Here is a 22,356-nt window from a genome sequence, read left to right on the forward strand (position 1 = left end):
GATTGAATTTTTTTTTAATTTATTTTCTCAGCTCAACATTATAATTTTCTGTGAGTCGCCTGTGGGTTTAATATGTTCACCACCTCTACATAAATTCCTCGAGAGGTGTAGTTTCCAAAATGTCACCACCTGTGGGGGGTTTCCACTGTTTAGGCACATCAAGGGCTCTGCAAACATTACATTGTGTCCGCCATCTATTCTAGCCACTTCTGCGCTCAAAAAGTCAAATAGCGCTCCTTCCCTTCCATGCGCCCAAACACTAGTTCACCACATATGAGGCATCTATGTACTCAGGAGAAAATGCACCATTTTATTGTGCCATTTCTTCTGTGTTCCCCTATGAATGCAAAATGTGGCGCTAAAGTAACTTTTTTGTGGAAAAAAGTCATTTTCATTTTTTCCTTCCCCATTGCTTTTTTACTGTGAAGCACCTGAAGGGTTAATCAACTTCTTGGATGTGGTTTTGAGCAGTTTGAGGGGTGCAGTTTTTAAAGTGGTGTAATTTTTGGGTATTTTCTGTAACATGGACCACTCAGCATTACATCAAATGTGATCTGGTCCCTAAAAAAAAAAAAAGTTGCTAATTTGGTTGGAAAAAATGGGAAATTGTTAATAATCTTTTAACCCTTCTAACAAAAATATTTCAATAGTGGTGCTGATTTAAAATAGAGATGTGGGGACATGTTATGTATTAACTATTTTGTTAAAACTCTGGTTTAAGGGCATAAAAATTTTAAGTTTGAAAATTGTGACATTGTCACCAAATATCCAGTATTTTCCAAATAAAGGCAAAAAATATCAGCCTAAACTTACCACTAACATGAAGTACAAAGGGTCACTCAAAAAAAACAAAACTGAATTACTGGGATCCGTTGAAGCATTCCAGAGTTATTACATCATAATGTGACACTGGTCAGATTTTAAAACAATTGGTGAAAACTGGTTCGAAGCAGGAAGGGGTTAATAATAAAAAAGCAACCTGCAGTATTTCTTAAATGCAGCAAACTTTCTATGTACAAAAAACGCAGCAGAAAATACATCTTTGAAAGGGACTCCAAGTTTTTGCTTCCCCATCTGAGAGCAGCATAAAGTACACAGAGACCCTGATTCCAGTGATATCAAAATGAGAGCAAAAGCTCAATAAGTGACAAGATCAATGCTCTCTCTGCTGCAGGTCCAACAGTTATACAGAGCTCATGAATATGCTGGACTACCTGGCAGCATGCCAAGTAGTCCTCTAATGATAATCTACTGCTGATTAAACAGTGATTTTATATAAAATACAAACAAACCACTAAGCAGCTGAGTGACATCACTGTAATCAGGATCTCTGCCCCTACATTATGCTTCTCTCAGATTAAGTGGCAAAAACCTGGTGACATGCTCTTTAAGATTAGGAAAAAATAACCGTAGGCTTAAAAAAAGGTGAATGATGTAATACATTTCGGAGTGTCATTATGGAAAACCATGATTGAGTACAAAAAAAAAAATGAAACCACTTTTTTTATGATAAAAGGACAATTTTGTTAATTTCTTTTATTTAATATATCAAGAACCTATAGATACATTTTCTTATAAAATGATACAAAATAGAAAAATTGTCTGGGAAGAAAATTCCAATGAAATATTAAACTTCAAGCTTTTAAGACCATTTACAATAATTTATATAAATTATTCTTCCCAATTAGCCGATTCATTATTTTACAGTGTTTATTTTACACAACACATTAAAATCAACATTCAAAAGGAACAATCATCTGATCTTCCTGCGAGTGACTGGTTTTGATATGACTATCCTTCTCCTGGTTTTTCGTGACTGGTTTCGATCAGCAGCTTTAGTTTCTAAAGGCTTTGTACTTTCAGAATCACCAGCTGCGCTTTCTGGAGGCGACAAAAGCTGAATCTTTATTGGAGGGGGATCTTCTACCCTGTAACAAATCGAGAAGTAATAAGTTGAAGTGCATAGGGTACATTACATAATCATTCATTATATGCTTTATCTGTATACAGGTGAGGCTATGCTTAAATCTGGAGGAGAGAATCCATCCTAGGATAGTCATGGCAGATTGCATGCAGCACTATTTTTCCTTTCAGAAGTGAGGAACACCATATCAGCCCATTAGAAGTCAACAAGGTGTGTTGGGGTGGATGCTGTGGGCAGCCAAGGTCAGACTCTGGGTAGTGCTTGCAGTTTCTAATGGAAACTACAACAAAGTCACACAGCCCCTTAGGTTCTTTTTCCAGACCTGCAATGGGCTCCTCCTGAAACTTATCAGCCAAAACCCACTCATCTCTAGTTGTGTCCAAAATATAAATATATTGCAACATAATATTAACAGATAAATGGTAATATATTCCCTGAACATAGAAATGAAGGGAATTTTGTTTACTTACCGTAAATTCCTTTTCTTCTAGCTCCAATTGGGAGACCCAGACAATTGGGTGTATAGCTACTGCCTCCGGAGGCCACACAAAGTATTACACTCAAAAGTGTAAACCCCTCCCCTCTGCTATACACCCTCCCGTGCATCACGGGCTCCTCAGTTTTGGTGCAAAAGCAGGAAGGAGGAAACTTATAAATTGGTCTAAGGTAAATTCAATCCGAAGGATGTTCGGAGAACTGAAACCATGACCAAGAACAATTCAATCTGAACAACATGTGTACACAAAGAATAACAGCCCGAAGGGAACAGGGGCGGGTGCTGGGTCTCCCAATTGGAGCTAGAAGAAAAGGAATTTACGGTAAGTAAACAAAATTCCCTTCTTCTTTGTCGCTCCATTGGGAGACCCAGACAATTGGGACGTCCAAAAGCAGTCCCTGGGTGGGTAAAAGAATACCTCGTAATATAGCCGTAAAACGGCCCCTTCCTACAGGTGGGCAACCGCCGCCTGAAGGACTCGCCTACCTAAGCTGGCATCTGCCGAGCGTAGGTATGCACTAGATAGTGCTCCGTGAAGTCGTGCAGACTCAACCAGGTAGTCGCCTGACACACCTGCTGAGCCGTAGCCTGGTGCAGCAACGCCCAGGACGCACCCACGGCTCTGGGAGAATGGCCTTCAGCCTTGAAGGAACCGGAAGCCCAGCGGAACGGTAGGCTTCGAGAATTGGTTCCTTGATCCACCGAGCCAAGTTGACTTGGGAGCTTGCGACCCTTTACGCTGGTCAGCGACAAGGACAAGAGCGCATCCGAGCGGCGCAGGGGCACCGTACAAGAAATGTAGAGTCTGAGTGCTCTCACCAGACCTAACAAGTGCAAATCCTTTCCACGTTGGTGAACCGGATGAGACAAAAAGAAGGTAAAAAGGTATCCTGATTGAGATGAACAGAGGATACCACCTTCGGGAGAAATTCCAGAACCGAACGCAGAACCAGCTTGTCCTGGTGAAACACCAGGAAGGGGGACTGCTATGTCAGACACTCTGCGGAGTGACGTGACTGCTACTAGGAAGACCACCCTCTGCGAAAGGCGTGAAAGAGAATATCTCTCATTGGCTCGAAGGGTGGATTCTGAAGAGCCGGTATCACCCTGTTCCGATCCCAGGGTTCCAGCCGACGCTTGTAAGGAGGGACTATGTGGCAAACCCCCTGCAGGAAGTTTGGCTAGACGCTTTTGAAACACAAACACAGAAAGCGCCGAAACTTGTCCCTTAAGGGAACCGAGAGACAACCCCTTCTCCATTCCGGATTGAAGGAAGGACAGAAGTGGGCAAGGCGAATGGCCAGAGAGTAAAACTCTGATCAGAGCACCAGGATAAGAAGATCTTCCACGTCCTGTGGTAGATCTTTGGCGGACGTTGGTTGCCTGGCCTGTCTCATAGTGGCAATGACCTCTTGAGATAACCCTGAAGACGCTAGGATCCAGTACTCAATGGCTACACAGTCAGGTTGAGGGCCGCAGAATTCAGAATGCGTCTGCCGCCAGAGCTCTGTGATCTTGAGAACGTGCCATGAATGCCGGGACCTTGTTGATGTGCCGGGACGCCAATAGGTCGACGTCCGGCTTCCCCCAGCGGCAACAATCTCTTGAAACACGTCCGGTCGAAGAGACCATTCCCCTGCGTCCATGCCCTGGCGACTGAGAAAGTCTGCTTCCCAGTTTTCTACGCCCGGGATGTGAACTGCGGAGATGGTGGAGGCTGTGGCTTCCACCCACAGCAGAATCCGCCGGACTTGCTGGAAGGCTTGCCGACTGCTTGTGCCGCCTTGGTGGTTGATGTATGCCACCGCCGTGGCGTTGTCCGACTGAATTCGGATCTGCCTGCCTTCCAGCCATGGCTGGAACGCTATTAGGGCTAGAACACTGCCCTTCTCTCCAGAACATTGATCTGGAGGGAGGACTCTGCTGAGTCCATGTACCCTGAGCCCTGTGGTGGAGGAAGACTCCCTGACAGACTCGCGTCCGCCGTGACCACAGCCCAGGATGTGGGCAGGAAGGGTTTTTCCTTCGACAGGAGTGGGAAGAAGCCACCACTGAAGGGAGGCCATGGCTGCCCGAGAAGGAGCAACGTTCTTGTCGAGGGACGTCGAATTGCTGTCCCATTTGCGGAGAAAGTCCCATTAAAGTGGGCGCAGATGAATCTGCGCAAACGGAGCTCCCTCTATTGCTGCCACCAACTTCTCCAGGAAGTGCATGAGGCGCCTCACGGGTGTGACTGGGCTCGAAGGAACGATTGCACCCCTGTCTGTAGTGAACGCTGTTTGTCCAGCGGAAGCTTCACTATCTCTGAGAGAGTATGACACTCCATGCCGAGATATGTCAGTGATTGGGCCGGTGCCAATTTTGAGTTTAGGAAAAATTGATGAACCACCCGAATCTCTGGAGAGTCTCTAGAGCAATGTTCAGTCTGTGTTGGCATGCCATCCGAGAGGTGGCCTTGACCAGCAGATTGCCTGAGAGAGTAGGACCGCTACCACCGTTGTCATGACCTTGGTGAAGGCCCGTAGGGCTGTCACCAGGCCGAAAGTTAGTGCCACGAACTGAAGGTGTTCGTTCCCTATGGCGAAGCGCAGGAAGCGCTGATATTCTGGTACAATCGGCACGTGGAAATAAGCATCCCTGATGTCGATTGATGCTAGAAAACCTCCTTGGGCCATCAAAGGTGATGGCAAGCGGAGAGATTCCATCCGGAACCGTCAGGTTCTCCGTCCGTTGAGCCGTGTGAAGTCCAGAACGGGGCGGAGTGATCCGTCCTATCTGGTACCACGAACAAGCTGGAGTAAAAAGCCGCGACTACGTTCTTGAAGGGGAACTAGGATCGCAACTCCTCCTGCCTTCGGAGTGTTCACCGACTGGAAACGTGCATCGGCTCGCTCGGGGGACGGAGATGCTGTGAATCAACGAGTCGGAGGACGAGAACTGAGCTCTATCCTGTGACCGTAAGACAGAATGTCTCCTACATCGGTCTTGGACATGTGGGGACCACTCCCCTGACCTGGACCGCCATGCAGAAAAGGTTCTCTGTGCACGGCGGAGGATAAAAATACCACCGCCTGAGACGTCAAAGACGCTAATTGCGGAGCACAGGATGACCGCATTGATTGAGATAGCCTGGAGTGCCCACCCCTGCAAAGGCTGGGGCAACGGACGCGCCTATGGCTTCATAGATGGATCCCATTAGGAGTGCTATCTGTCTGTCCGTGGCATTCTTGAGCGTGGACCCGCCAGCCACTGCTACTACTGATCTAGCCGCCAGTCAGAGACTGGCGGGCACCTTATGACACTGAGCCGAAACCTTAACGTCAGAGGGAAAGGGACAACGTGTGTTATAAGGCGTTCAGCAAAACGCTTGCCCGGGAAGGTGTGCTTCTGGACAGAATCTGTGAAGCCTTGAGAGCCACGTCCGGACAGAGTCCTGGGTTGCGACCTCCGCCCCATCCTCTAGAGGGTCCTCAAGCTGAGACCCTAGAAGTCGGGGAAGATTCCAAGCAAGGCTGCTTAGCCGGACTGGGACTGCGGTTCGTGCTGGAGTTTACCACGTACTAACTAGAGGCCACCCCAGGAACACGCTTCGTCGCAGACCGAGGGAGGCCTGGGGCGAACCCGCATTGCCCGGGGCCTGTGTAAGGGGCCGGTCTGGACTGCAAACTCCTAGTCTCTTAGCCGACCATTTGTCCATAGCCTGAGACATGGATAGTGAAAATGACCCAGAGAGTTTTTCAGCAAAGCTGTAACTCTGTCCCTGCCGCCTGGACAGGGAACGCCGGCGAAGCTCAACCAGTGAAACTGCATTCAAACATTATATAGCCATATATACAGTGTATCCCATATACAGTTCATCACTCTAGGGGGCCCAGCATCGAGAAGAAGCCCCCTGGTGTACCGACCCTGAAGCAGTATGTGCTGCTGAAAACATGGCTGTCGGCGTGTACAGTGGAGGGGGGAGCCGTGGGCGTAACCCCAAAAGTGCAGGAATCTGGTGCCCTGAGCGAAACGTGAGGGAGCCGGAGGACAGCCAAGTGTGCTCCAGCCGTCACTGCTAGCCTCCGACTGACCGTCCCGCCCTTCCCCCTGACTGGCAGGGCCAGGGACGAGAGTTTACGGCGCTAGGCCGCAAAAGCCGGGAACTAAAGTTACAGACCGCGGCCGGCAAGCAGGCGCGGTAGTCGCCAAGTCTGAGGCGAAGCTGCTCTCTGCACCGTCCCCAAGGGGACACTGAGTCCTTGAGGGGATCAGTTCCGTAGCGTGATTAGTGAGGGGGGCGGAGGACAGCGAAGTGTGCTCCGGCCCTCACTGTCGGCGTCAGCCCGACTGTCCCGCCCTTCCTCCTGACTGGCAGGTCCGGGGGTGGTATAATGATTGAACAGTGCCCGGGGCTGGACTGTAAGGCTTCTCTAGGAGTAGCCAAAAAACAACAGTGCGACCATACAACAAGCATATATATATATATATATATATATATATATATATATATATATATATATATATATATATATATACACTTCGGCACTCAGTGGGGCCAGCACCTCAGGTGCTGCTTACCGACCGCTCACAGCGGTTGTGAGATCACCAGAATCCGTGCCCGGGCCCCCTGATGTTGTTTCTCCTCTCCAGCGTCAGAAGTGCTGACAGTAATGGCTGCCGGCGTTCTGTGGGGAGGAGGGGGCCGTGGGCGTGCCCTAGAAAGTGCGCCACTGTGCTGAGTGAGGGGGGAGGAGGATACAGAGTATGCTCCAGCCCTCAGTGCTGCCGTCCTGTGCAGCTTCCCGCCCTTCCCCTGACTGGCAGGCCTGTGGGCGGGAATAAGCGAAACTAGGCCGCAAAAGCCGGGGACTAAAGTTATAAGCGCGGCCGGCAAATAAGCACGGTCGGCGCGGTAGTCCCCGGCGCACTAACACACCCAGCAGTGCTGCAGTGTGTATGGCACAAGCGCTCCATGCGCGGTCCCCACGGGGACACAGAGTACCTCACAGTAGCAGGGCCTTGTCCCTGACGATACCCGGCTCCTGTCCAGCAGATTTCCCCAGGGGCTGCGGAGGGAGCACGGTCCCAGTGCCTGGAGACCGATTAGGATCCCACTTCACCCAGAGCCCTAAAGGGATGGGGAAGGAAAACAGCATGTGGCTCCTGCCTATGTACCCGCAATGGGTACCTCAACCTTAACAACACCGCCGACAAGAGTGGGGTGAGAAGGGAGCATGCTGGGGGCCCTGATATGGGCCCTCTTTTCTTCCATCCGACCTAGTCAGCAGCTGCTGCTGACTAAGATGTGGAGCTATGCGTGGATGTCAGCCTCCTTCGCACAAAGCATAAAAACTGAGGAGCCCGTGATGCACGGGAGGGTGTATAGCAGAGGGGAGGGGTTTACACTTTTGAGTGTAATACTTTGTGTGGCCTCCGGAGGCAGTAGCTATACACCCAATTGTCTGGGTCTCCCAATGGAGCGACAAAGAAATTAAGCTTTCTGGTACAGACCGCAGAGTATGTCCACCACAATACTTTCATTAAATGCATGAAATAGATGAACAGATCAAACCATTCCAATTGCCTTGAAGGGAATCGATCAGATTTTTCCTATCTTATCTGACCGCAGTATGACGTAGGGGCAGAGACCCTGATTCCAGCGATGTGTCACAAAACTGCGTTCTGACATTTTCAGAAAATCACTGTTTTACATGCTGCAGATCCAGCAGTTATGTAAATGTAATCCTGTCGCCACCACTGATTACATTGTCAGAAAGCAGCCAATCAGTGGTGGGGCGGGGTTCTATGGAGCTCTTGATCCTTTAATGATAATCCTCTGCTGATAAACCAGAGATTTTATCAAAAACTACACACAGCAGCAGAACAAGTGAAACATTGCTGGAATTAGGGTCTGGTCTTTAAATCATGCTGCTCTCAGAATAGGTGGTAAAAACTTGGTGACATTTCTTTTAACTGAAAAGCATTGTGCTGGAAAAAATGTTGGTATAAGTGCCCTATCTAGGTGCATATTCACGCTGGCCATTTAATTGGCAGAACCGAAGAGAAAAACATACTGAGCAAATACCCTATAGTAAGGGAATACATTAATAGCAACAGTACATGTAAATAACTTTGGGTGCTTAGTAGTGATGAGAGAACACGATCATGCTCAGGAATCGTAGTGGTAGTGGTAACAAGCCTTTTAATAATTGGACAGGCTCTACTTGATAACCGAGTAATGGAAGTCTTTGGGGAATTCTAGCATTTTTCCAGAAGATCTTTAAAAAAAAAAAAAAAATGCTCAAGACCCCCCATTGACTTCCATGGAGGACTTGAGAATGGCAATCCACCAGTTACGTTTCTGATATGCTGTGGCGTTTGCAGACCGCACACTAACTTTCACTGTCGACCCTCCGCAGCCGGCGGTTTGTTCAGCGTTCTACATGGTTAAATTAGGTAGAGTCTCAATATCGCACCACTGTCTACCTTTATGCGACTATTTCATTAACCCCTTCCAGACATTGCCAATCTCCATTTTTTTCATGCCTTCTCCCAAGAGGCATAACTTTATTTTTCCATCCACAGACATATGAGTCTGCTTTCTGTAGGAGAGTTGTCTTTTTGAATATATGAATACATACATATATAGTTAGCTGTACTACCCGGTTTCGCCCGGGTTAAAAACTTAAAATAAAATGTATTAAAAATGTATTCTGCACGCAAAAGCCACAAAACAGATAGAAATGTAATTATTAAAAGGCAAAAACTAAGCTAACGGATTTTTTGTACTCACCGTAAAATAGTTTTCTCTTAGCCATCACCACAACATATTTCAACACCACAGATATTCCACACAGATTTAACTAAAATGGCCAAGTAATGTGCTCCGTCTGTTCCCGTCTCTCCCTCAGTCTGTCTCTATCCGTGTCCCCACCGACATCTTATTACCTCACATATACAGTGCCTACAAGTAGTATTCAACCCCCTGCAGATTTAGCAGGTTTGATAAGATGCAAATAAGTTAGAGCCTGCAAACTTCAAACAAGAGCAGGATTTATTAACAGATGCATAAATCTTACAAACCAACAAGTTATGTTGCCCAGTTAAATTTTTAATACATTTTCAACATAAAAGTGTGGGTCAATTATTATTCAACCCCTAGGTTTAATATTTTGTGGAATAACCCTTGTTTGCAATTACAGCTAATAATCGTCTTTTATAAGACCTGATCAGGCCGGCACAGGTCTCTGGAGTTATCTTGGCCCACTCCTCCATGCAGATCTTCTCCAAGTTATCTAGGTTCTTTGGGTGTCTCATGTGGACTTTAATCTTGAGCTCCTTCCACAAGTTTTCAATTGGGTTAAGGTCAGGAGACTGACTAGGCCACTGCAACACCTTGATTTTTTCCCTCTTGAACCAGGCCTTGGTTTTCTTGGCTGTGTGCTTTGGGTCGTTGTCTTGTTGGAAGATGAAATGACAACCCATCTTAAGATCCTTGATGGAGGAGCGGAGGTTCTTGGCCAAAATCTCCAGGTAGGCCATGCTATCCATCTTCCCATGGATGCGGACCAGATGGCCAGGCCCCTTGGCTGAGAAACAGCCCCACAGCATGATGCTGCCACCACCATGCTTGACTGTAGGGATGGTTTTCTTGGGGTCGTATGCAGTGCCATCCAGTCTCCAAACGTCACGTGTGTGGTTGGCACCAAAGATCTCGATCTTGGTCTCATCAGACCAGAGAACCTTGAACCAGTCTGTCTGAGTCCTCCAAGGGATCATGAGCAAACTGTAGACGAGCCTTGACATGACGCTTTGAAAGTAAAGGTACCTTATGGGCTCGTCTGGAACGGAGCCCATTGCGGTAGAGTACGTTACTTATGGTATTGACTGAAACCAATGTCCCCACTGCCATGAGATCTTCCCGGAGCTCCTTCCTTGTTGTCCTTGGGTTAGCCTTGACTCTTCGGACAAGCCTGGCCTCGGCACGGGTGGAAACTTTCAAAGGCTGTCCAGGCCGTGGAAGGCTAACAGTAGTTCCATAAGCCTTCCACTTCCGGATGATGCTCCCAACAGTGGAGACAGGTAGGCCCAACTCCTTGGAAAGTGTTTTGTACCCCTTGCCAGCCTTGTGACCCTCCACAATCTTGTCTCTGATGGCCTTGGAATGCCCCTTTGTCTTTCCCATGTTGACCAAGTATGAGTGCTGTTCACAAGTTTGGGGAGGGTCTTAATTAGTCAGAAAAGGCTGGAAAAAGATAATTAATCCAAACATGTGAAGCTCATTGTTCTTTGTGCCTGAAATACTTCTTAATACTTTAGGGGAACCAAACAGAATTCTGGTGGTTTGAGGGGTTGAATAATAAATGACCCTCTGAATAAACTTTTCACAATTTAAAAAAAATATAAAAAAAGAAATAACATTCTTTTTTGCTGCAGTGAATTTCACACTTCCAGGCTGATCTACAGTCCAAATGTCACAATGCCAAGTTAATTCCGAATGTGTAAACCTGCTAAATATGCAGGGGGTTGAATACTACTTGTAGGCACTGTAAGCTTCTTACACTATGAATTTCCTTTGTTCCTATAGCAACCAATCACAGCTCCTACTAATAACCTGTAGTTCCAGGCTCCATTTACTTTAATGGAGCCATGTTGTTTGGAGTGTAACTAAAGTGCGGGGTTACATTTTTCTGTCAAAACAGTCTACGATGTTCCCTGGGTCACATGAGGTGTCTGTGCAAAATTTCGCGATTGTAAATGAGACGGTGCGGATACACTTTTCGTTTCATTTTCCTCATTATGTAGATAGGGGCAAAATTGATTGGTAAATTGGAACTTATTGGAACACGCGGGGTTAAAGTTTCACCTCACAACATAGCCTATGACACTCTCGGGGTCCAGACCGTGAGTGTACAAAATTTTGTGGCTGTTGCTGCGACGGTGCAGATGCCACTCCTAAACATACATATATATTCATACATACATACATACATACATACATACATATATTTTGCATTGTAGTTTTCAATGAACCTCTACACTTTCATTTTCCCTTGAGGGAGCTATACGGGTGCTTGTTCATGTAGGGCATGCCAATGTTCTGAATTCCACTTTGGAATAGAGCTGATATTTCATTATCACAGTAGCATGGCTTCTCAGTCTCACCATGGGCTCCAGAGGATCCTCACAGCGTGCACTGTGCAAGTATTCACAAGTCTGCGGTCACAGAGTAACGGCACGCCTTTGTGATAGCCTGGATAAACCCGTTAATACACAGTTGGCCATAAACAGCTAAACTTGAAAGTTTCTCACATTTTTCCTTTTTCCCCTCCTCCCATTTACTCTACACCCTCTAAAATTAGCAAATATCAGGTGAAAAACTACCTACTTTCCACCTATTAAAAAGGAATAGGTCAGCAGATATTAGCTATATAATCTGAAGACAGCATGCTTTAATGGTTAACAGATTTTAGTGAGCTTCTCTTTTCACACTGTGTGGTGGTGTTTACCAGTAATGTTTGCTTTAGCTTCAGGAGATTACCATTGAGGGACCAGGATAGCTGGAGGTCAGCTAGTCTGGCACGCCCTTCTTTCTGGGATTAATAGCTCACTGTCTATAGACATTGTATCTGGAGAATTTGGTGTGGGTGGCAGCTTTGAGCTCTGTTACATGCTAAACCTAAAGCAGGCAGAACCACTGCACCCAGTAAACTAAAGCCGATTTCATATTTGCATCGTTTTGCTGGAAACGGAATCCATCACAGATGCAGTACAGTTCATTTATTTACAGTGGAAGTGCAACACCATGTGGACACATGCGGTTGTGTATGAAGCACACAACCGCATGGTGACACGCTGTAAATAAATGTACTGTACTGCATCTGTGCTGGATTCAGTTTCCGTCAAAACGACACAAATGTGAAACCGGCCTTAGTGGTACATCTTTGGATTCAGGGTCACATTGTCTACATCATGCTGCTCTCAGATGAGTTAGCAAAACCCTGCTGAGATTCCCTTTAAATAGACCTCTGTAATACTAAATTCAACTATTAAAGATCCCAGGTGGTGGCCTAACAGTCTCCTGCTTTTTAGTGTTAGTTGCGCTACGTTTACATATATTCTAGCTTTCTATAGACTTCTCTGTAAAACATGAAGAATGCTGCGGTTTGAAATGCCATACAATAAACACTGTTGGAGCCCCACAGTATAAGGTAACAGACATCGATTACAGAAAAGGGCGGTGGCAAAGTGGACTAACTTGCAAGACAGCTGCAGTCAATGATCACCACTATGCTCTACTGAGGCCAACCCATGAAGGTGGCACATAAATATTAAATATATTTTCAAATTTGTTAAGCTTCATAACAATCATCCTCATCCTGTAAGAATAAAGGGCCAGATTCATTAAGACTGAAATTTCATACACCAGTCCTAATGATAGGCATGCAGAATTAAGATGTGCTGGCATTCTGCGCATCTTATCACTGATGGACTGAGCTACAATTTCTGGCATAACATTTCTGGGGTAATGTATGCCCAACCTGCAGTAAGGTATGTAGCTGGCCAAAACTGGTTTGGAAATAAAGTTGAAAATATGTTGCGCAACATCGTGTGCTGCAAAATCTGGCGTATACACCATAATGAGTTAAGGCCTAAAGTTAGTATTTAAGTTAGATGATTTTACCTATATTAAAAAGAAAAATTAAAATTAAAACAAATACTTACTGGTCTTTTTTTACTTTGTTTTTTGGAGGTCTGCCTCTTGGTTGCTTTGGTTTAGCAATGATAGCTGAGGTTCCTGATAGTGACCCCTTAACCGTAACATCCTAAAAATTAGGAAAACATTATTGTAACGTAGGAGTAAAATGTATGTAAACAAATGCCCAAAAATAAAAAACTAAATCAGACCTTTTCTTCCTGCATAACACTAGTGGAGACATTTGTCCTGGTTGTCCTCCTTGTTCTTAGAGATGGTGGCGAAAATATGTACTCCGAATCTACTGGTGCTGGCGTCTTATTTGGGGAAATCAGGAGAGCCACTTTCTCAGCTGCAGAGGGAACAGACACAAGTTCTTTAGACAAGAAAGATTAGGTCCATTATTAGAATTATAGCCATATCTTTGAAAGCACTAGAAAGGTAAAAAGCCACTGTTGGGGAAAAAAATATAAAAATCAAATTTAACAACATCAACATATTACTTTTTTTTAGTCTATTTTTTGGGCCTGAAGATATATTTGAAAGAAAAAAAAATGGAAGTACAGCAGGATATGAAACGGAGTTTTTTTTTTTTTTTTTTAAGGTGTGCTGACAGTCATTTATTTGTGATATTCCCAAGTATAAACCATAATGTCTCGGTATTGTCCCATGAGCGTTAATCATCAATGTTTAAGTGTTATTATTGCAAGTTTTTTATTTTTTTTTAAAGCAATCTTAGGTTTCTTCCCACTCAAAGCATAGTTCAAATTATATTGGTGATAGGTGTTTAAAGTAAACAATGCCCTACCAAGTCAACGTCCCCCAATGATTTTGTTTGCAATTGCGTATTTTTTCACATGCTCATAACATTCATTCATGGCTCCGCTTCCTACATGAATCCATCTTTTCTGTTTCTCCCCACTCCAAGTATAGTTTTATACAATTAGTGATAATGTGTTATCAAGTAAACAATGCTCTACCTATGGTGATAAACATAGAAAATAGTTTTTCACCTAAATAATTTGATCAAATTGCCCTTTCCTCAAAAGGTGTTTAATGGTCATATATACACTTTGCATTGGTGGCTTAACTCCTTGTATTGTTTGATTGCAAGGTGGTACAAAGCAAAAAAGAGGTTGCAATGACCCACTGAAAGAGGATCCAATGACACACAAAGAAGGGCAGCAAGGTGAACAATTAAAATATAACTTAATATATTTAAAAATGTAGGAGTACATGTGCTGCCTGAACAGGTAAAAATAAATTACAGAAAAAAAAAAAAAGTGTGCGGAGAGATCCACCAACTTTAATAACTGGCACAGAGTCACAGAAGTGATTCTCAAAGGATAGCCACCAATGTTATGAATGTATAACAGTGATGTCATCACCAAATTTTGCTATATTACTGGATCCAAAATATAATGAAAGATTCCTGGCAGTGGTTAAAGGGAATCTGTCACCCCTTTGACCAATTTAAACAGTTTCTATGGGCATACAGGTTACAGGATGCTAAAAATAGTCTTCCTTGTATGCCTCATAGCAGAAGCCTTGTTGAAGAAATATCATCTATCACATTATGGTAATGAGGTCTTCCAGGCTACGGGGCGTTTGCTGCCCAGAAGAAAGCCGTGCCTCCGGTCTTCACTAGCATCGATCTCTCCTATTAGCATCACAGTATGCCTGTGACTGTTTTTTTTTTGCAATGTGAAAGCCTGCGCAGTAATTTATCCGCCCTCAGTGTATACACTTCCGCCCTCCGTAAGTCATTGGCCTTATTAATTGTACATATGCCTGCATGATCAAATTGGTAAGGATCTGCTGCTAACACTTATGGGGTAATGTGCCAAATTCTCTGCTAAGGTACCCCATCCTGATAACGATCCTCCTGCCTTGTATATGATCCCCATCCTTGTATATATGTCCCTCTTCCTGGTATATAGCCCCCATCCTGCTTTATGCCCTGTATCTTGTGGTACTGAAAAAAAAAAAAAGAATAAAGTTTATACTCACCTTTCCTCCCTCCAGCAGCATCGCTCATACTCCTGTGTCAGCAGCAGCGTCGCTGACCTGTGTGGAGCTGGTCACCGTTCCCTGCAGCATCACGATGTCTTCTTGAAGAGCGGTGAGCACAGGAATGATTTAAATTGCTGTGCGCATGGCTCCACACACATCAGCTGGCTGGCAGACAGGAGGACATTGCGATGCTGCAGGGAACAACCGGTGAGTATACCGTACTTATTCACTGCCCCCCGGGCTGATACGCGGGGGGCAGTGAATATAGCCACACATGATCACTCCAGGCTGTAGTTGTCAGGGGTGATCACGCGGCCCGGCTCTTTACTATGTGCGCACCCCCCGCCCATCTGTCAGCGCCGACTTCAGCGCTGAGAGATAATGGGTGGGAGGATGCGTGAATATGAAATGAGGGCCCACGTGGTCACGGCAGGCGCTGCTACAGCCTGCACATGCCGCCGATGATCCACTCCACCACAGCATCCTCATTCCCCACAGCACTACATTCAGACTATAAGACGCACCCCCACTTGCCCCCAACATTTGGGGGAAAAAAGTGCGTCTTATAGTCCGAAAAATATGGTATGTATGTATTCATGCCTGTGTGTAGATATAAAGATATATCAACTAGATCGATCTATCTCCCCATCTGCAGCTCTGGCAAAAAGACCACTGCACAGTTTTTTTGTTTGTTTGTTTTTTTTTACAAAAATCTGATTCTCTACAGTCTGAGCCATTCCATTCCAGTGTCAGTTGAATTCTAACCAGAGTACACCTCATTCCACTTAATGTGCTTCTGATTAGGTGATCACCTGAACCAAATATTATTTAATGAGGGAAAGTATATATATATGTCTTCACAATCCTCCTGCAATAGGACAAGCTGGATGGCAAAACAAGTGCTAGCAATATCCCAAACCTAATAGGAATGAAAAAATAACTTTACCATGCCAAATGAGTTGAAAAGAAAATTCTTACGTGAGGAAAAGAAGGGCTCTATTCTGGCTTTCCTAGCAGAGTGATACAGTGAGCGTCGTGTTGCTTCTATCCTTAAAATTTCTAAGACGGCAGTTCATTACAACATCAAGCAGCAGACATTGGGGACAACAAAGCTACAGACCGGCAGAGGACGAAAGCGACTCTCCACTGACCGGGTTGACAGTCATCTTATTTGAATGTCACTCAGCAACCACACGATGACATCAAGTGACCTAAAAAGGAATGGCAAATGGCAGCTGGGGTGAAGTGCATGGCAAGAACAGTTCGTAACAGGCTCCTAGAGGCAGGGCTCAAGTCATGTAAAGCTAGAAAAAAGCCTTTTTCATCAATGAGAAGCAAAGGAGAGCCAGGCTAAAGTTTGCCATGACCATAAGGAGTGTACCATAGAGGACTGGAGTAAAGTAATCTTCTCTGAAGAGTCTAATTTTCAGCTTTGCCCAACACCTGGTCGTCTAATGGTGAGACGGAGACCTGGAGAGGCGTACAACCACAGCATCTTGCACCCACTGTGAAATTAGGTGGAGGATCGGTGATGATCTGGGGATGCTTCAGTAAGGCTGGAATTAGGCAGATTTAACTGTGCGAAGGACGTATGAATCAAGCTACATACAAGGATATCCTGGAAAAATAGTTGTTTCCTACTGCTCAGGCAATGTTCCCCAACTCTGAGGACCGTTTTTTACAGCAGGACAATGCGCCATGCCATACAGCTAGGTCAATGTGTGGATTAAGGACCAGCACATCAAAACCATGTCATGGCCAGCCCAATCTCCAGACCTGAACCCCATTGAAAACCTCTGGAATGTAATCAAGAGGAAGATGGATAGTCACAAGCCATCAAACAAAAGAAGAACTGCTTACAATTTTGCACCAAGATAAGGTCACCCAAAAGCTGTGTTAAAGACTGGTGGAAAACATGCCTAGACGCATGAAAGCTGGGATTAAAAAACTCATGGTTATTCCACAAAATATTGATTTCCGAACTCCTCCTGAGTTACAAATTAGTATTGTTTCTAAATGATTATGAACTTGTTTTCTTTGCAGTACTTAAGGTCTGAAATTTATGCGTCTTTTTTTTAATAATTATATATATATATATATATATATATATATATATATATATATATATATATATATATATATATATATATATATATATATATATATATATATATATATATATATATATATATGAAGGGAATTTTGTTTACTTACCGTAAATTCCTTTTCTTCTAGCTCTAATTGGGAGACCCAGACAATTGGGTGTATAGCTACTGCCTCCGGAGGCCGCACAAAGTATTACACTCAAAAGTGTTAAGCCCCTCCCCTTCTGCCTATACACCCCCCGTGCTCCCACGGGCTCCTCAGTTTTGGTGCAAAAGCAAGAAGGAGGAAAAAGAATTATAAACTGGTTTAAAGTAACTTCAATCCGAAGGAATATCGGAGAACTGAAACCATTCAACATGAACAACATGTGTACACAAAAAAACAGGGGCGGGTGCTGGGTCTCCCAATTAGAGCTAGAAGAAAAGGAATTTACGGTAAGTAAACAAAATTCCCTTCTTTGTCGCTCTATTGGGAGACCCAGACAATTGGGACGTCCAAAAGCAGTCCCTGGGTGGGTAAATTAATACCTCGTAAGAGAGCTGTAAAACGGCCCTTTCCTACAGGTGGGCAACCGCCGCCTGAAGGACTCGTCTACCTAGGCTGACATCCGCCGAAGCCTAGGTATACACCTGACAGTGCTTCTTGAAAGTGTGCAGGCTCGACCAGGTAGCCGCCTGACACACCTGCTGAGCCGTAGCCTGGTGCCTCAAAGCCCAGGACGCGCCCACGGCTCTGGTAGAATGGGCCTTCAGCCCTGAGGGAACCGGAAGCCCAGCCGAACGGTAAGCATCGATAATTGGCTCCTTGATCCACCGAGCCAGGGTTGATTTGGAAGCCTGTGACCCTTTACGCTGGCCAGCGACAAGGATAAAGAGTGCATCCGAGCGGCGCAGGGGCGCCGTACGAGAAATGTAGAGTCTGAGTGCTCTCACCAAATCTAACAAGTGCAAATCCTTTTCACATTGGTGAACTGGATGAGGATAAAAAGAAAGTGAGGAAATATCCTGATTGAGATGAAAAAAGGATACCACCTTAGGGAGAAAATCCGGAACCGGACGTAGAACCACCTTGTCCTGGTGAAACACCAGGAAAGGGGCTTTGCACGACAATGCTGCTAGTTCAGATACTCTCCGAAGAGAAGTGACTGCTACAAGAAAAACCACTTTCTGCGAAAGGCGTGAGAGTGAAATATCTCTCATTGGCTCGAATGGTGGTTTCTGAAGAACCATCAGAACCCTGTTTAGAACCCAGGGTTCTAACGGCCGCTTGTAAGGTGGAACGATGTGACAAACCCCCTGCAGGAACGTGCGTACCTGTGGAAGTCTGGCTAGGCGCTTCTGGAAAAACACAGAGGGCGCTGAGACTTGTCCCTTAAGGGAGCCGAGCGACAAACCCTTTTCCAGTCCAGATTGAAGGAAGGACAGAAAAGTAGGTAATGCAAATGGTCAGGGAGAAAAACCCTGAACAGAGCACCATGACAGAAAAAATCTTGGCGGACGTTTGTTTCCTATCCTGTCTCATAGTGGCAATGACGTCTTGAGATAACCCTGAAGACGCTAGGGTCCAGGACTCAATGGCCACACAGTCAGGTTGAGGGCCGCAGAATTCAGATGGAAAAACGGCCCTCGAGATAGCAAGTCTGTTCGGTCTGGTAGTGTCCACGGTTGGCCGACCGTGAGATGCCACAGATCCGGGTACCACGACCTCCTCGGCCAGTCTGGAGCGACGAGGATGGCGCGGCGGCAGTCGATCCTGATCTAGCGTAACACTCTGGGCAACAGTGCCAGCGGAGGAAACACATAAGGGAGCTGAAACTGCGACCAATCCTGAACTAAGGCGTCTGCCGCCAGAGCTCTGGGATCTTGAGACCGTGCCATGAACATTGGTATCTTGTTGTTGAGCCGGGACGCCATGAGGTCGACGTCCGGCACCCCCCAGCAGCAACAGATCTCCTGAAACACGTCCGGGTGAAGTGACCATTCCCCTGCGTCCATGCCCTGGCAACTGAGATAATCTGCTTCCCAGTTTTCCACGCCTGGGATGTGAACTGCTGATATGGTGGATGCCGTGGCTTCCACCCACATCAAAATCCGCCGGACTTCCTGGAAGGCTTGCCGGCTGCGTGAGCCGCCTTGGTGGTTGATGTATGCCACCGCTGTGGAATTTTCCGACTGAATTCGGATCTGCTTGCCCTCCAGCCACTGCTGGAACGCTTTCTGGGTAAGATACACTGCCCGTATTTCCAGAACATTGATCTGAAGCGAGGACTCTTGCTGGGTCCACGTACCCTGAGCCCTGTGGTGGAGAAAAAAACCGCTCCCCACCCTGACAGACTCGCGTCCGTCATGACTACTTCCCAGGATGGGGAAAGGAAGGATTTCCCCTTCGATAATGAAGTGGGAAGAAGCCACCACCGAAGGGAAGCTTTGGTCGCCTGAGAGAGGGAGACGGTCCTGTCGAGGGACGTCGTCTTCCTGTCCCATTTGCGTAGGATGTCCCATCGAAGGGGACGCAGGTGAAACTGCGCGAAGGGGACTGCCTCCATTGCTGCCACCATCTTCCCCAGGAAGTGCATGAGGCGCCTCAAGGGGTGTGACTGGCCTTGAAGGAGAGATTGTACCCCTTTCTGTAGTGACTACTGTAGTGACGGAAGCTTCACTATCGCTGAGAGGGTATGAAACTCCATGCCAAGATATGTCAGCGAGTGGGCCAGTGTCAGATTTGACTTTGGAAAATTGATGATCCACCCGAAACCCTGGAGAGTCTCCAGGGAAGCGTCGAGGCTGCGTTGGCATGCCTCTTGAGAGGGTGCCTTGATCAGCATCCAAGTACGGGATCACCGAGTGACCCTGCGAGTGTAGGAGCGCTACTACAGTAGCCATGACCTTGGTAAAAACCCGTAGGGCTGTTGTCAGGCTGAACGGCAGTGCCACGAATTGCAGGTGTTAGTTTCCTATGGCGAAGCGCAAGAAGCGCTGGTGCTCTGGAGCAATCGGTACGGGGAGATAAGCATCTTTGATATCGATCGATGCAAGGAAATCTCCTTGGGACATTGAGGCGATGACGGAGCGGAGGGATTCCATCCGGAACCGCCTGGTCTTTACGTGTTTGTTGAGCAGTTTTAGGTCCAGGACAGGACGGAAAGACCCGTCCTTCTTTGGGACCACAAACAGGTTGGAGTAAAAACCGTGACCCTGTTGCTGAAGAGGAACAGGGACCACCACTCCTTCTGCCTTCAGAGTGCCCAGCGCCTGCAGAAGAGCCTCGGCTCGCTCGGGAGGCGGGGATGACCTGAAGAATCGAGTCGGGGGACGAGAGGTGAACTCTATCTCGTAACCGTGAGACGGAATGTCTCTCACCCAGCGGTCTTTTATTTGTGGCAGCCAGGTGTCGCAAAAGCGGGAGAGCCTGCCACCGACCGAGGATGCTACTAGAGGAGGTCGAAAGTCATGAGGAAGCCGCTTTGTTAGCGGCGCCTCCGGTGGCCTTTTAAGGACGTGACTTAGACCGCCATGCATCAGAGTTCCTTTGTTCTTTCTGAGACCTTTTGGACGAGGAGAATTGGGACCTGCCCGCGCCCTGAAAGGACCGAAACCTCGACTGCCCTCTCCTCTGTTGGGGTATGTTCTGTTTGGGCTGGGGTAAGGATGTATCCTTTCCCTTGGATTGTTGGATGATTTCATCCAGACGCTCGCCAAACAGCCTGTCGCCAGAAATTGGCAAACTGGTTAAGCGCTTTTTTGGAAGCAAAATCTGCCTTCCATTCCCGTAGCCACAAGGCCCTGCGGAGTACCACCGAATTGGCGGCCGCGACCGCCGTACGGCTCGCAGAGTCCAGGACAGCAATAATAGCGTAAGACGCAATTGCCGAGGTCTGGGTGGTAATGGATGCCACTTGTGGCGCGGCCGTGCATGTGGCTGCTTCAATTTGCGCTTGACCTGCTGAGATAGCTTGTAGCGCCCATACGGCTGCGAATGCTGGGGCAAAAGAAGCTCCGATAGCTTCATAGATGGATTTTAACCAGAGCTCCATCTGCCTGTCAGTGGCATCTTTGAGCGAGGCCCCCTCTTCCACTGCAAGTATGGATCTAGCCGCCAGTCTGGAGATTGGAGGATCCACTATGGGACACTGAGTCCAACCTTTAACCACGTCAGGGGAAAAAGAATAACGTGTATCCTTAAGGCGCTTAGAAAAACTCTTATCTGGACAAGCATGATGATTCTGGACTGCCTCTCTGAAATCAGAGTGGTCTAGAAACATACTCTGTGTATGAGAAGCTGACTCCTCCGCCGGAGGAGCTGAGGGAGAAGTATCCAGCATTTGATCGATGGACGCAATAAGAACGTTCACTATGGCGTCCCCGTCTGGAGTATTAAGATTGAGAGCGCCCTCAGGATCAGAATCCTGATCAGCTGTCTCCGCATCATCAGCCAGAGATTCCCCCCGCTGAGACCCTGAACAATATGATGTCGAGGGAAATTCTAAGCGAGCCCGCTTAGTCGGTCTGGGGCTGGGGTCTAAGTCAGAACCCTCAGCCTGGGATGTATGAGATACCCCGGGAGGACATTGTTGGTCCAACTGAGGGGGGCCAGGGAACAATGATTCAACAGAGTCCCTGTGCTGAGATACCGGCCTGGACTGCAAGGCTTCTAGTATCTTAGCCATAGTCTCAGAGAGTTTTGCAAACTCCGTCCCCGTCACTAGGACAGTGTCAACAGGTGGCTCCCCCTGGGCCCCTCTTAGCAGGGGCCCTGGCTGAAGAAGTGTCACAGGTGCCGAACAATGCACACAATGAGGGTCAATGGAACCTGCCGGCAGCTGGGTCGTACAAGCGACGCAGGCAGCATAATAAGCCTGTGTTTTGGCACCCCTGCCTTTTGTGGGCGCCCTGAGTAACACAATAGGGTATATAGCCAGAATGAACTGTGCTCATACAGTGTAAAGAAGGGAATTTTGTTACTTACCGTAAATTCCTTTTCTTCTAGCTCCTATTGGGAGACCCAGACGATTGGGTGTATAGCTACTGCCTCCGGAGGCCACACAAAGTATTACACTAAAAAGTGTAAGGCCCCTCCCCTTCTGGCTATACACCCCCAGTGGGATCACTGGCTCACCAGTTTTAGTGCAAAAGCAAGAAG

At 46.7% G+C, this 22,356-nt stretch overlaps 1 protein-coding gene across 1 annotated transcript in view; it reads right to left on the bottom strand.

The window, feature by feature from the left end:
• Window positions 1-1,538: 1,538 nt before the first annotated feature.
• Window positions 1,539-22,356, bottom strand: part of AHCTF1 (AT-hook containing transcription factor 1) — a 253,101-nt gene continuing 232,283 nt past the window's right edge. Inside the window, 3 exon segments of the mRNA XM_075339614.1 lie at window positions 1,539-1,928; window positions 13,128-13,228; window positions 13,311-13,450. Coding sequence (XP_075195729.1) covers window positions 1,754-1,928; window positions 13,128-13,228; window positions 13,311-13,450 — 416 coding nt within the window. The 3' untranslated portion in view covers window positions 1,539-1,753.

Source organism: Anomaloglossus baeobatrachus, chromosome 3 (genome assembly GCF_048569485.1).
Source record: "Anomaloglossus baeobatrachus isolate aAnoBae1 chromosome 3, aAnoBae1.hap1, whole genome shotgun sequence".
NCBI lineage: Eukaryota > Metazoa > Chordata > Amphibia > Anura > Aromobatidae > Anomaloglossus > Anomaloglossus baeobatrachus.